The sequence below is a fragment of the Ornithorhynchus anatinus genome, chromosome 8 (genome assembly GCF_004115215.2).
Source record: "Ornithorhynchus anatinus isolate Pmale09 chromosome 8, mOrnAna1.pri.v4, whole genome shotgun sequence".
NCBI lineage: Eukaryota > Metazoa > Chordata > Mammalia > Monotremata > Ornithorhynchidae > Ornithorhynchus > Ornithorhynchus anatinus.
The window spans coordinates 36,149,383-36,165,099 of NC_041735.1; the positions used below are offsets into that span (position 1 = coordinate 36,149,383).

Consider the following 15,717-nt stretch of genomic DNA (forward strand, 5'->3'; position numbering starts at 1 on the left):
AGCTTAACCCCAGGTCTTGCCTAGCCTGCCCTCTTTCCCCTGCTCACGCATGTCAGATGTGGGGCAAGCGTTGACCAGCTCCTCTAGCCGAAGTACTTGACAGACTGTCGACAGACACTTGAAACATCCCAAACTATCAGAGCTTTGACAGCCTAGAAAGCCACAGGATCGAAGATGCCTGGGAGCTTTGGGAGGAGATGGAGGAGGAGGAATCTGGGAAGAGAAGTGAGAGTGGTGCTCACGGAACCAATGTAGTATTTGGGTGATTGCAGGTCTGACTTCTCTGAGAGAATTCAGAGAATTCTGTAAGCTGTAAGCTAACGACTGTAAGCTCGTTTTGGCCAGGGAACATGTCCACTAAATATTCAGTTGTATTGGCCTGGCCAAGTGCTTAGTACAGTGCTCTGCACCTAGTAAGTGCTCAATAAAAAACCATTGATTGACTGAGAACATTCAGTCGAGGACCCTAAGTATTTCAACTTTTCTAAAGGATGTAGTGTGGTGTGGGCTGGAAAGGATTAATGACAGAATTGGGAAACCAAATGGTTACGGTTAGAAAGTAAACACATCATGGCTTCCAGAACTGTTCTGAACTCAGCAAACTGTTTCTTTGCCAGCCCTTCTGTATTGACACCCATCTAGCCTGCAGCAGCAAATAATGTGGGCTCGGGGCCTAGTTCCTATTAATTTTATTCTCGGCCGCCTCCAAGAAGTTGACTGGGGTCACTTTTCACCTGGGCAACCTCAGTGTTTTGTAGGATTTCCAAGTGTCTTTGTCTGATCCACACAACTGCCTTTGTCCTGGTGTCCTCCAATCATCAATAAACAGATCTCTGACGGAGTAGCGAAACAGGCTCGGGACCCTTTACTATATCCTACCCCTACAAACCCTGAACCCACCAGGCGTTTTCTATCCAACCCCTATCTCCAGCTGCATCCTTCCCGCTGACTTGGAGCTCCTGCTGAAATGGGGCCTTCTTAGAGTGCAGCAGGCAGAGCTTGAGAGTAGGAACCGGTAACTCCAGTATCATCTCTCCTCTCGGCCTCCAAGATACCGTTAGAGCCTCGGACCTGTTTGGTTTCAGTTTCTTAGCCGAAGAGACTGCAGCACAGAGTGTGCTTAATGTTACCTCTAGTGCTCTTAAACAGCATTCTCCCCTTTCTATCAGATCCAAGCTGATTTCCTAGGAATCCTGAAGATTCATTTCACACATCGAATGCCACATAGTATGCAGCAAAAAGGATCCTGGAAATGGCAACTCCCAGCCTGCCGTTAAGAGCGAGGAGAAGGCAGGGAGAGTTTCCTCAATAATCTTGGGCTATTACCCTGGAAAGCTCTAATTTCTTGGCAGTTGATGGGAAAAGCAGCTAGTTAAAAAAACAAAAACATATTTTTCTTTTCTCTCTGTGGCTTTTCTCACCTGCTGGTGACTTGACATTCAAGGAGCACCCACTCTGTGCTCCTGGGCCACAGGAGAAAGGGAATCCTTGCGTTCCTTCCTGATGCGGAATACATGATGAAACATCCAGGGTGTTCCCTGTGTTAACTGCCTAGAAGAAAACTGTGGGCCAGGTAAGGAAGCCAGGAGCTCCATCTTCTTCAAGAAAGAAAACTCCGACTGAGGCTAGCTCAAATAATCATGATGGTATTTGTTTTTAACTGCTCAGTGAATTAGACATTCACTTACCGGTATTTCCTTCTTGCTCTTCCTTTGTTCTCTTGGGTTTCTTTGTTACTTTGTTTCCTAAGAACAGGAGATCGTGGGAATGTCACTGCTGGGTCAGATAAATAATAATCCACCTGTCAGCTGTGTGACTGTGGGCAAGTCACTTAACTTCTCTGTGCCTCAGTTCCCTCATCTGTAAAATGGGGATTAAGACTGTGAGGCCCACGTGGGACAACCTGATTACCCGGTATCTATCCCAGCGCTTAGAACAGTGCTCTGCACATAGTAAGCGCTTAACAAATACCAACATTATTATTAGATAAATGATCCATTCAGTCCAGTATTGTCTTCTTCAGGGAACTCACTACATGATAGTTGTCCTCCTTAACCTCCACCTTTATAGTTCAAGATAGGCTATCTTGTAGCAGCGTGGCTCAGTGGAAAGAGCACGGGCTTGGGAGTCAGAGGTCATGGGTTCGATCCTGGCTCTGCCACTTGTCAGCTTTGTGACTGTGGGCAAGTCACTTAACTTCTCTAGGTCTCAGTTACCTCATCTGTAAAATGAGGGTTAAGACCGTGAGCCTCACGTGGGACAACTTGATTACCCTGTATCTACCCCAGCGCTTAGAACAGTGCTCTGCATATAGTAAGCGCTTAACAAATACCAACATTATTATCATTATGCCTTCAATTCGTTGCCGACCCAATTTTTCTCTATTCGAAAGCCTACTGTGGCATTTGTTAAACACTTACTATGGAGTAAATACAAAATAATCAGGTAGGACACAGTGTCATTTGGGGGTCACAGTCCAAATAGGAAGGAGAACTGGTATTTAATCCCCATTTTGCAAATAAAGAAACTGGGGTCTGCGGGGAGGGTGCGGTTAGAGGTCGGGGCTGGATAGGAAATGCTGGGGTGGTTCAGGGTTTGAGGGGAAGGGGAGAGAAAAGGGTGCTGAGCCCGTTTGGCTACTCTGCCAGAGAGCTGCATATTGATGATTGGAGGACGCCAGGGTGGAGGCTTGTAATCTCCCTCGTTCAGCTGGCTCCTCGCCTAGGGGACCCAGCCAAATCCATCGGGAGAGGAGGTGCCATCTGGTAGCTAGGGAGACGATTTGAGGCTTGTTCAGTTGTCCCTCTCTCCTCCGTTTTCCCAGGAAAGTGGGAAGAAAATGGTCTACCGAGCAGGTTAGGAGCAAGGAAAGGAATTCGGCTTTAGGTTTGATCCACGCTTATTATAGTGCTATGTACCCAGTAGGGTCTCAGTATTGGCTAGTGATTGATTTGGACTAACTTCAGTTTTCAAGGTGAGGGACCTTAGAAATACTGTAGTGTTGTGTCTCCAAAAGACATTTAGTGTGTCTTCCCAGGAGTCAAATCAAGCAACTTGAGGGCGCCTTTCTAGGATCTGGGGCTTGGTGCCCATTTTATTTCATTTATGGTGTTTAAGTGCTTACTACATTCCTACCACTGTACTAAGCACTGGGGTAGATACAAGCTAATCAGTTTGGACACATTCCAAGTCCCAAGTGGGTCACGGTCTTAATCAAGCGCTCAGAACACTGCTTGGCACATAGTAAGCGTTTTAACAAAATACCATCATTATTAATCCCCATTTTACAGATGAGGTAACAGACACAGAAGTGAAGTGCCTTGCCCAAGGTCGCAAAGCAGGCAAGTGCTTTCGCTATTTTTATTGCGATTGTTCTTGTCTGTCCGTCTCCCCCGATTAGACTGTAAGCCCATCAGAGAGCAGGGACTGTCTCTGTTACCGATTTGTCCATTCCAAGCGCCTAGCACAGTGCTCTGCACATAGAAAGCGCTCAGTAAATACTACTGAATGAATGAAGTGGCAGAGCCGGGATTGAACCCAGGTCCTCTGACTCCCAAGCCCTTGCCAATGCCAGCCTATTCACTTGTTTTGATCTCTTTCCGCCACGCCACGCTGTTTCTCCCTCCCACCATCAGCATAGCACCCTAGGATGGCTGGCTAGAAGGGGCAGGGTAAAAACCCATCCCCGCATAGCAGCCCCCGGCATCCGGGGCCTGTGGGCCTGAGCCCTGGGCTGAGGCAGGAGTTTCTGCCTGCTGACTGAGCCGTGACCCAAGGCTCAATCAGAGCCGCTGTGATCGGGGCCGGAGAGGTTCCGTCCCTGCACCAGCGAGTAGGCGGCCCAAGTTGCAGGACGCTATATGAGAAATAAATGCGATAACAGGCAAGCTGAGTGCTTGGGAAGGTCGGGTAAACATTCAGGCTCTATAGAGGCAGAACTGCAACCCAAGAGGGCTGGAGGAGCCGTGTGAGGCATATTTGCCAGGATGGCCGGGGAGGAGATGGGACTAGTCAAGAGGAGTTTAGGAGTAACCTGCTTGCCCAATCAGGGAGTCAGGCAGAGCTTTTAAATCCACTAGGGCAGAAGAAGCCTTTTGCCCTCTTCCTGCTGTTGCTTCCCTTCATATGACTAAAACAGGGAATAGGGCCCCAAGCACACAGTCAGGCCCAAGGAAGCTTATTTGACTACAAAAGCTGGGTTAATTATTGACGTTGGGGTAATAACTGCAACTTTGTTGATTAGTAAAGTGTAAGAACTTGGTTTTCTTCTCCTTTTCGCTCTCTGGGTATAAAACCTAGACTTTTATTCAGGAGCGTTTCTTGGGTTATTTGAAAAGGCTTGTAACCCCCATGAATTTTTTCCTCACTTCATTGCCATGTATCTCTTCTTGATGTTTTGTCATAATAATAATAATAAATGCTATTTAAGTGCTTACTATGTGCCAAGCACTGTTCTAAGTGCTGGGGTAGATACAAGGTAATCGAGTTGCCCCACATGGGGCTCACAGCCTTAATCCCCAATTTACAGATGAGGTCACTGAGGCACAGAGAAGTTAAGTGACTTGCCCAAAGTCACACAGCTGACAAGTGGCGGAGCCGGAATTAGAACTCATAAGAGACCCCACGGACTGTAGTTGCACCGCTTCAGGGTGGAACCGTAATACAAAAAAAATCTTCAAGTGCCTCGGACCGTGGGGGTGCTGGAGAGGCGGCTTGATTTGGGGGGTTGGCGCTTCCCTTTGCCCACAGTGGGGCCTTTTGACAGTGCAGTGTGGCGATCCACCTGGACTTGTCTGTCCCTAATAACAGTAATAAAAATAACGATGGCTTCTGTCAAGTCCCTACTTGGTGCCATCCACTGTACGAAGTCCTGGGGTAGCTACAGGACAATCAGATCGGACTCAGTCCCCATCCCACATGGGGTTCACAGGGAGGGAGAACAGGTATTTCCTCCCCATTTTGCAAGTGAGGTAACAGGCACCGAGAAGTTAAAAGACTTGCCCGAGGTCATATAACAGGCATGTGGCAGAGCGGGGATTAGAACCCAGGGCCTCTGACACTATACCTGTGCAGTTTCCAGCTGCTCTAGAGTACACACAGCGGCATCTCAGGGCCTGGCAAATCCGGGCTCCCTGCTACCAGCTGGTACAGAAGCAGCGTGGCTCAATGGAAAGAGCCCGGGCTTGGAAGCCAGAGGTCATGGGTTCAAATCCCGCCTCTGTCACTTGTCAGCTGTGTGACTGTGGGCAAGTCACTTCACTTCTCTGTGCCTCAGTTACCTCATCTGTAAAATGGGGATTAAGACTGGGAGCCCCATGTGGGACAAACTGATCATCCTGTATTTACCCCAGTGCTTAGAACAGTGCTCTGCACATAGTAAGCGCTTAACAAATACCAACATTATTGATAGCCCTGAGACCCTCACTCCATCCTTGGTGCTCAGCTTTCTTCCCGCTAAGAATCCTCTCCTACTGCAGCCCAGCCCACGCAGACCCCCTCTAGACTGTCAGCTCATTGTGGGCAGGGAATGTATCTGTTTAGAGTTGCATTGTACTCTCCCCAGCGCTCAGTACAGTGCTCTGCACACAGTAAGCGCTCAGTCAAGACAACTGAATGAATTTTCTCTTCCACTGCCGGCCTATTCACTTGCTTTGATCTCATCTCGGTTTCTGTCCGCTCCTTGCTCGCGTCCATGTCCTTGCCTGCGTCTCTCTTCCACTCCACATCCCACAAACCACTACTCTTCCCTATCCCCAAAGCCCTAGGAAAATCACATCTCCTCCAGGTAGCCTTCCTGATAAATCCCTCACCACCCCATCCTGTTTTCCCTCCCAGGTGCATTAGAGAAGCCGCGTGGCTCAGCGGAAAGAGCACGGGCTTTGGAATCAGAGATCATGGGTTCGAATCCCCGCTCTGCCACTTGTCAGCTGTGTGACCGTGGGCAAGTCACTTATCTTCTCTGGGCCTCAGTTACCTCATCTGTAAAATGGGTATTAAGACTGTGAGCCCCACGTGGGACAACCTGATTCCCCCGTGTCTACCCCAGCGCTTAGAACAGTGCTCTGCACATGGTAAGCGCTTAACAAATATCAACATTATTATCTACTCACTCTCAAGTTCTTAGTAAAGTGCTCTGCAAGCAGTAAGTGCATAATAAATACCACTGACCGACTGAGCTCCTGCCCTGCGCAGCCCCAGGGGGGAACAGAGGGAAGCAAAAGCAGCATGGCCTGGTGAATAGAGCACAGGCCTGTGAATCAGAAGGACCTGGGTTCTAATCCTAGCTCCGCCACTTGCCTGCTGTGTGACCTTGGGCAAGACACTTGGCTTCTCTGTGTCTCAGTTTCCTCATCTGTAAAATGAGGCGGGGAGCCTCATGTGGGACCCGGATTGTGTCCAACCTGATTAGCCTGCATCTACCTCGGCATTTAGTACAGTGCCTGGCACATAGTAGGTGCTTAAATACCATTAAAAAAAAGGGGAAGAGGTAGAGAGAGGTAGGCTGCCGCGGGGGATGCGTGGAGGTGACGGAAGGGAAGAGAAGAGTGGAAGGAACAGGGGAAGGGGCAGGCCCGGAAGTGACAGAGCCAGGGGTGGCAAAGAAAGCTCACTCTGAGACCTTACCGGGTGAAACTTGGGGGGTCCGGAACCCAGCTCTTTCCAACATCCCGCAGTTTGCCTGTACAGGATCCCGGGCCTCAGTTCTTCTGGTGTCCTCGCAGACGGCTCCACCCTCCTGAAACTCTTCCCCGCCTCGGTCTCCTCGGCAGGCGGCAGGGGAGAGGTTGAGAGGCCAAGGCCCCACTACCGATCCAGAATAATAATAATAATGATATTTGTTAAGCGCTTACTACGTGACAGGCACTGTTCTAAACACTGGGGTAGATTCGAGGTAATCAGGTTGTCCCACACGGGGCAACCCCATTTTACAGTCTCCATCCCCATTTTACAGATGAGGGAACTGAGGCCCAGAGAAGTGAAGGGAATGGCCCAAGGTCACACAGCAGACCCTCCGGCATCACAGGACAGAGTGCCAGGCGTGGGAGGGGGGAGTCCTGCCACCTGCACTCGGGTGGCCATCATTTCATGAGCGGTGGTGGGGAGGACGGTAGTGCCTAAGGCGGAAGCGGTCGCAGGCGGCTTGTCAAGGAAACACAGTCTGGTTCCACAGTTGCAGGGGAGGGAAGGGCTCACTGGCTATGCCTTTTGTCCTATAATGGTCCCCATTGGGTGGCTCATTTTCAGTGAAAAATGGGACTCTCCGAGCTACGGTTTTGTAATCTGAAGAAGCACTGATTCTTTGTCCAATACACGCCGGTTACGGACATCTCAGCCTTCCTGTTGCCGCACGTCCCTTCTGCTGAAAAGTAACTTTTAAAAAGTGGTATTTGTTGAGCGCTTACTATGTGGCAGGCACTGTTCTAAGTGCTGATCTCTTTAACTTCTGCAGCTGCGCTAACCTGTCCCTGTTCACGGAAAGGGAGATAGAAATAAAATGATTTTAAAAGCTAAAAAAGACCCCGCCCCCCAATTTTTTCCTAGTTTGGCAATACTGCTCCTCCCTTTGTCCTCCAGCTCATCATCGGTCACAATTTCGTTAAGCTATTTCCTATACCAAATCAGAATGATTACAGCAGTGGGTGGCCATTTAAACATAAATCAGATTTTCGGCAGAATATGCTACTCCATCAATATTCCTGACATTTAGAGAGCCGGCTAGCCCGGTGAATACACAGACAACCGTGTTAGCGCAGTTGCAGAAGTTAAGCACATGAAGTAGGGTGTTTTTCCCACGGGCAGGAAATTTGAAAATTGGTCAGGACAATATCCACGCTTCACTCCGCGAGGCCAGCTTTCTCCCACCCGGAATGGGACCTGCGCCGACCGTCTTTACTAATTTTGGTGATCACTGGGCTGTCGAACGTCAAGAACCAGTTCAGGAAACAATTGTATCAATTGGAGACCGCCTGTATCTACGGAAGGGTGCCCCAGCTAAGGGAGAAAAATGCAATCCCCAGCCCCATCCACTCCCACACGCCCTCTTGGTTATGACCCACATGTCCAGCATCAAACGGCACAACAAGATCACCTGGATACTAAGGTACTGAAAGTCAGTCTGCTCACAGGCGTCGACACAACGCTTCCAGCAACCCGGCTCTGCTGGCCCGGGCAGGTGAGCGGAATGGAAAACAGGAGGATATTTCAGCAATTGTTGTGTGGTGAACTGAAAGGGGACACACACAGGTCAGGAGGGCAAAGTCAACGATGAAAAGACACAGCGAAGCCCAGTCTCAAACAATGCAGCGCTGCAAAAGACCATCACAGTAGACAGACCAGCCTGATGGACATCACTCCCCTGGAGTGAAGACTTTGGGAAGACCTACTGTACTCTCCCAAGACTTTAGTGCAGTGCAAAAGTACACACTCAAGAAATCCTACTGATTGAGACAGGTTTGAGGACAGAGATTGGCCCTTTAAGAGCTCCTACTGACACAGGATCAAGGGTACATTCTTGGTTCGCTGTGGACGGGAACAGGGAAAGGGTCTACCAACTCCTTATATCGTACCCTCCTAAGCGTTTACTACAGTGCTCTTGGTTATAGTAAGCCCTCAATAAATACCACTGATCTGATTAATAATCAGCCACACTCACAGACCTTAATGGGATTTTACTGTCCACTTTCAGAAATAACCGCTATGTATACATCTTGAGGTAGAGGATAATAATGTACCTCAGCGATTGATCGATCTATCAGTGGTATTTATTGAGTGCCTTCTCTATACAGAGCACCGTACTAGGCACTTGGGAGAGTACAATACAGTCGGTAGACACGGTCCCTGCCCTCAAGGAGCTGACAGCAGAACCATAAAACCTGTCTGGACTACGTCCAAGTTACCGGTCTCATTCGACTGAAAAGACCAAGTCACTGGGAGACCCGCTCCCACCACGGGCTTGGCAATCATGCAGAGCTGCAAAATTAGGAGAGGGCAGGGAAGAGGAGCTCACTGCCCAGTTGAACCCTGACCATGCGTAGGTTCCACATGATTCCGGCATCGTGGGGGAAGCAGACCCCAGAATCCCACCCCAACACCACGGACTGAAGCTGCTCCTGGAGGGAGGACCATTGGTTAATCCTATTAACAGACAGGCCAGGACTTGCCTAAAACTTTTAGCTCCGGGAGGGCAGGATCACATCTGCCAACTCCATCGTATTGACAAATACCATCATTATTATTATTATTACTCTCCCAAGCTAGTGCGGTGCTCTGCCTAGGGTGAGTGCTCGATAAATACCACTGATTAATAATGACTCCTGGGGGAGCATCCCATAACTTACCTTTACCCATCTTCCTTCCGACGAGTCTCGATCATTGCATGATGTACCCCGCCCGACGCCCGAGACTGTTATCTATGGGAGGTGTGGTTTTTTTATGATATTTGTTAAGCGCTTACTAAGTGTTAAACGCTGTTCTAAGTGCTGGGGGAGGTACCAATCAATTAGGTCGACACAGCCCCTGTCCCTCATGGGGCTCACAGTCAAAGTAGGAGGGAATTTTACATGGGATCCCCATTTGGCACTTCAGGGAACTTGAGACATAGAGAATAATAATAATGTTGGTATTTGTTAAGCGCTTACTATGTGCAGGGCACTGTTCTAAGCGCTGAGGTAGATACAGGGTAATCAGGTTGTCCCACGTGAGGCTCACGGTCTTAATCCCCATTTTACAGATGAGGTAACTGAGGCACAGAGAAGTGAAGTGACTTGCCCACGGTCACACAGCAAGCAATTGGCGGAGCCGGAATTAGAACCCAGGTCCTTCTGACTCCCAGGCCTGTGCTCTATCCACTTGAGGATCAGAGTTTGTGGGTTCTAATCCCAGTTTTGCCACTCGCCAGCTGTGTGACTCTGGGCAAGTCACTTCACTTCTCTGTGCCTCAGTAAACTCATCTGTAAAATGGGGATTAAGACTGTGAGGCCCACGTGGCACAACCTGCTTATCTCGTATCTATCCCAGTGCTTAGAACAGTGCTTGGCACAAAGTAAGCGCTTAACAAATACCATCTTTTTTTTTTTTTCAGGCCAGGTTGATTCTATAATGCTGTCAGGGATAAAAACGTGAACCTACTACCTTCTTAATTTCCCTTGAGGAAGGGCTGTGAACTTTTACGGAGGAAGGTCTATCTTGAGCCCATCATTTCCTTTCCCCCTCTTCATCACATCACCTTACACTGGATGGCTTAAATTGCTAGAAAATAGTCATCAGACCATAGGTTTCTGGAGGGCAGAGATCAAGTCTGTATCTCCATTGTACTTTTCCACTTAGTAGAGTGCTCTGTTCCCAGCAGGTGTTCAATAAATAAAATTAGTTGATAGAAGTTAAATGTAACGAGACTCCTTTAATTAACTGCCTTGCTTTGAAATATACTTCACGACAAAGAGCCCCTCTTGTACACATCTGAGAACATTGAAAATAGCTCAGCATTAAAAAAAAAAAAAACCCAAACCCAGATTCAGCATTCTGTACACTATTCCATTTCACCTCCTTTTTATCAAGACTCATTAACGCAGAAAAATTTTATTTTTTTCTCTTTTTTGATGTATTACAACCCACTTTTTGGTAGTGGATGTAGAGGGCCTACTATTTACTCAAAATGTGAAATACTAAACACATACCTCCAAATGGCATGGTAACGTTTACATGTTTAATTCCCTTATAGGTGGTAACTCTCTTAGGATACAGAAAATGGTCCATTCGGTCCACAGTTTTCAGATTCCATTGTAGTTATTCAATCTACTGTTTTAAGATACATTCGAACAAAAGATACTTAGGGTATTTGCAAGGAGAGCACACATACAACAGCGAGTCGAGCTGAGACGTACTTTACTAAAACACTTTTAAGTCCGCAGAATAAATAAAAGTCTGAAAACACGGGTCGTGCTTACGTGTCCTCTCGAAAACACCTTCAGTGTCCATAGCACGCACATGTGCTTCACTCCTACCGTCATCTCTTGGGTGACATAAGTGGAGGTGACATTTTTACTTCTCAAAGAAATGATCAGTGCTAATCACTTAGTAACAGTCGGGTAGGAAGGGCACCTGAATACAGGGTGATGGGTGGTTGTAATAAATAAACCGGCTGCTGGCTTTGAAGCCAAGAGCTAAACATCTGTGAGGGAAGGGCAGGGTGGGGACTTCTAAAACGTGGTTAGAAACCAAAGCACAAAAATCGTGCTACCCCGTCGATAACCAATTAAGGACTTCCTGGATCACACCGATTCTTTTCAAGTCCTTCTCGAGCTTGCCGTAAGGACAAAGCACGGATGAAGATGAAGAACAAAAACAATGAGGGCACCTCACGGCGGACAGGTCTGACCGAAACCATCCTCTCCCGTTTAAGGGGCCAGATCGGACCACGCACGCATCATTATATCTATGCATAATACAAAACTGGTGGTAATGCTTGCACTCTGAGCCGAATCGAAACCCACATGCTACGGTAAACCCAAGGAAGGCTATTGGCCACGCGGGACACTGGAGCTGTCCCGAAGCCACCGGGCTTGCTGGATAACGCACCCAGAGAGGAACTGGACGGGAAGGTGAGAGCTCGGGCCGCCGTTTCTCTTCGTCCCTACATCATCCTCTCCCGGCGGTCGGTGGCTGTCGTTCTTTCCTCCGTGACCCGACAACTAGCCGGTGACCCGACACCGCGTTATTTTAAAATTTCTGTCGTCAACCTGTTCTCGTCTGTGATCTTTGGAGCAAGTCTTCACCCATCCGCTTAGAGGCTTTGGCTTCCGGAAGGCAGCTGCTGTTTTACTTTATGGAGACAGAGGAGACTGTCTGAGGGTGGTGGGTGTGAAGCTTGTGTTTCAGTGCTATGACAAGAAAATACAGTATCGCACTGCCCCCTCTAGTCAGTGCCATATATATAGATATATATTTATATAAAAAAAGAAAAGACGTCCCCACCCAACCCCCCGCAGCAAACCACACACGACATCCATGTGCTCGTTGGTGACCCGTGGGAGTGAAGCGGGAACAGAGAGTGGTTCTCTGCCCCTCCGGCCAACCGGGCTGACTGCCGACGACATCACACGGGGTTTCGGGTTTGATGCACGGAGGGCTCGATCTCGCCGACCCAGGCTCCACGATCATTCGTTCGGGCGGAGGAGCAAAAGGTCCCGGGTACGCTAGGTCCCTCCCCACAGCAAAACAAACCAAACTCAAAGACCAAGTTGGCTGCTCCACCTGCCATCGACGAAAGAATGAAGACTCCCCCGATCTTTAAGGAGCCGGTGCCTGCTTTTTCCAACAGAGACCCAGGCGTTTCACGATCCACATCACCTAACGGCCTTCTGTTGTCCAGGGCAATGCCCGGGATCACATCCCGCCGGACATAGAATTCCCTTTTTTCTACCCACGGGATAATAGTGTGTTTTCTATTTTCAGTGCACCTTAAGAGGAAGAGGCCAGGGGAAAGGGAGGGACGGGACAACCTTCGAGAAGGTCGGCTAGTGAAATTCTTCACACGGCCGTTGCGGCGATAGAACAGCTCAACCTCAAGGTCTCTGGTCCATATTTACACATTCTACAAAGGGTACGCTTCTCCCAATTAGGCACAAGGTTGATTTGTCAGACTCGGGAGTGTACGGGAGGGGCAGGGGAGAGAGAGCTGGGGGGTGGGGAAGCCAGGGTAGGAGAGGGGGACGGGGACGGCCGCCCGGCGTCCTTAGAGGGACGAGTCCCGCCCCCCCTCATCGTAAGCTCGTCTGCTTGGGGAGCTTGGCTCCCATCAGGATGCCGGAGGTGAGGGTCACGGGGCCCTTCATCTGCATGCTGGACCCCACCATGGTGGGGAAGCTACGGTTCCTGCGAATGCCGGCGTTCAGCCGCAGGCCGCCGAGGGCGCCCGGGACGGCGGGGCAGCCCGAGGGCGGGCCCTCCGGGGCCGGGCCGCCCGCCGCCGGGGCGCCCCCGTCACCCGCCGGGGCCGGGGCCCGGGCCGGCCCCGCGCTCACCACCCTGGCGATGCCGAACCGCTTGACTTTGTCCACGAGGTTGAGGTTGGAGACGGACACGTCGGTCTGGCTCTCGCTGCTCCGGGTGCTCCTGCTCTCCCTCACCTCCCTCAGGATGGAGCTGGCTGGCTTCGACGCCAGGAAGGTGTCGTACGGGGGACTGGTGCACTTGAACTCGAAGGAGGGCGGCGGCGACGTGGGCGTCTGCATAGGCGAGTTGGGCGGGGTGGAGGGGATGGCGGCCATCCCGGGCAGGAAGGGGGTCAGCGGGCCGCCCCGGCCGGCCCGGTCCCGGCTCTGGGGGTCGTACACGGCCGCCGAGATCCCCCGCTCCTTCAGCAGGCGGACGAGCCCCAGGGACGTGCTCGTGGTGGTGGTGGACTCCCGGAGGTTGGTGAAGGACTCGGCCAGGCTCAGGCGGCGAGGGGTGCACGGGGTGGCCGCCGGCGTGGGCTTGGAGCTGCCGGCGCTGCCGCAGGCCGGAGAAGGGGCGGAGTTAAGGCTGCGAGGGAGAGAGGGGCCCGGTGAGTCGCTCGGTCAATCCGGCGATGGGGTTTATTCGGCGCTTACTGCGTGCGCAGCAATGTACTAAGCGCCTGGGAGAGTACGCCACGACGGTAGTCACCGGGGAGCACTCAGAAACCGAGGAACCGCTGGGAGGGCTCGCTTTCCCGGGAGGCATTCGGTCTGGAGGTTTGATAGGGGGGGCCGGGGGTGGGGGGTGCAGAAAGGCCTTCGCCAGAGCAGCCCACCCGCCCTGACCCGCCGAGGTGCTGCTCCTCAGCTCTCCGCCAGGCCAGGAAGGCCAGTGAAAACACGACTCTCCCCCGCCCCACTCCCTTTGGGTATTTAAGTGCTTACTATGCGTCAAGGACTGAACTAAGCGCTGGGGTAGATACAAGCTAATCAGGTCGGTCAAATCCCCGTCCCCCACGGGGCTCCCACTCTTAACCCCCATTTCACAGAGGAGGCACAGAGAAATGAAGTGACTGGCCCAAGGTCACACAGCGGATAAGGGGTGGAGCCGAGATTAGAACCCAAGTCATTCTTACTCCTAGGCTGGGCTCTATCCACTAGGCGACCCTGCTTCTCCACTATGCTGTTTCTTTTAAATATAAAATTTAAAATACGGGACCCGTACAATCTCCTCCTGTTCAGTGCCCACGTAGAGGCCCCACGGCCCACCTGAGCAGGGCGGTCAAGGCTGTGGCACAAGCAGCCCCCACAGTCCCGGGAGTCACTTGGGTGGTCAGCTCACCACGGGGGAGGCCTAAACCAGCCACAGGCCATTTGTGGACGGTGCTCCCGGGCCAGGCACCCTGGGGCTGCTGCCGATGGGCCGAAGTCAATCACTGAGGCTTTCGGCAGGCCACGGTTTGCGCGGGGATGGTGATAACAATAACTGTGGCATTTTGAACATGGAGAGTCCCCCCTCCAGCCGCTGATCATTGGAATACTGGTCTCCGGCTGGAAGCTCCTTCACTAGATTGTGGACTCCTTGAGGAAAGGGATTGTCCCTACTTACTCTCCCCAGGGCTTAGTACTGTGCTCTGTACACCGTAAGCGCTCAATAAATACTACTGACTGGTCAAGGAAATCGTTGTTCTGCAACTCTCCTAACCAGGATGTGGAGAAGTAGAGAGGGAGACGGGAAGAAGCCAGAGTGGGAAGTTTTCAGCAAACCTGTAGTGTTCCAGAGTAGGAGACAGAGTTGCCAATTGTACTTTCGATAAGGGGATGAGGAGTTTTGGGTGGAAGGAAGAATGAGGTGTGGGGCTTGGGAGGAATAGAGAGGCAACAATTTGGGATTTTTCAACCCCACTTAAATGCTCTGACTCCTTCTGCTGGAATGGTCTCCACTGCCCCTAAATGCTCAGTCCTGTCCTTCCCGCTCCCCGCCCCTCCGACAACGTCCTTGGGATAGAATGCTGCCGGAGAGTGTGGGAACGTTCTCCCGACAACGTGCGTTTATTGACGCAACATCCAGAGGGACGTGTGTGTTGGGGGTTGGGGGAAGGGGGAATGCAGTGGTCCGGGTGCACGGACCATCACGCAAGTTTCCCTTAGCTTGGGTTTTGTCAAGAACATAACCCTCGCACCGCAGGACAACTGAGTGGATCTTTTGGGGAAGAGTATAGGGAAAATTGAAAGCCTATTAAAACTAGGAAAGTTAATGAGGAAGATTAAAACTACTGAACGCCCCTGGTCTATAAACCCATCACGGGCAGGGAGCGTGTCTACCACCTCCTTTATACTGTACTCTCCTAAGCACTTAGTACAGTGCCCTGCACAGAGTAAGCATTCAATAAATATGATCGATCGACTGAATGCCAAGTACAGGTCTCTCCTCAGTCTTTCTTTGGGATCCTGAGGAAATTCTGTCTTGGGGGAGCTGAAGGCTCTCAGAACCCAGGCATCTGGGCCCATCTGGGGCAGTAAGATGCACCTCTAGCATAGGATCCCAATACAGTAGAGCTTCCTTCCATCATCTGGTGGGTTAAACGGAAACTGCAGAAGCTGCCTCCAATATCAGCAGCAGGAGCCAGCGGCCAGGGCTCTGGGCTTGCTCGACTGGGGAAGGGGCTTCTTTAAGGTTACGGTAACCAGGAGGCAGAAGAGAGAACCCCCCCAGACCCCTCAGTCATGCTCAAGCAACCTCGGGAGCAGGCAGCAGAAAGAGGATGGAGTTAGCTGA

General features: G+C 50.9%; 1 protein-coding gene across 10 annotated transcripts in view; it reads right to left on the reverse strand.

Annotated features, from left to right (window-relative positions):
* Positions 1-10,379: 10,379 nt before the first annotated feature.
* The window catches only part of TRAK1 (trafficking kinesin protein 1), a 116,314-nt gene continuing 110,976 nt past the window's right edge, over positions 10,380-15,717 (reverse strand). For 7 of the 10 annotated variants that reach the window (XM_029071342.1, XM_029071341.1, XM_039912957.1 and 4 more), the window contains one exon: positions 10,563-13,524. In XM_029071342.1, the coding sequence (XP_028927175.1) occupies positions 12,759-13,524 (766 nt within the window). In that variant the 3' untranslated portion in view covers positions 10,563-12,758. Of the gene's footprint in view, positions 13,525-15,717 lie in introns of all 10 variants that reach the window. The other 3 variants (XM_039912954.1, XM_039912953.1, XM_029071343.1) reach the window with 2 other exon arrangements.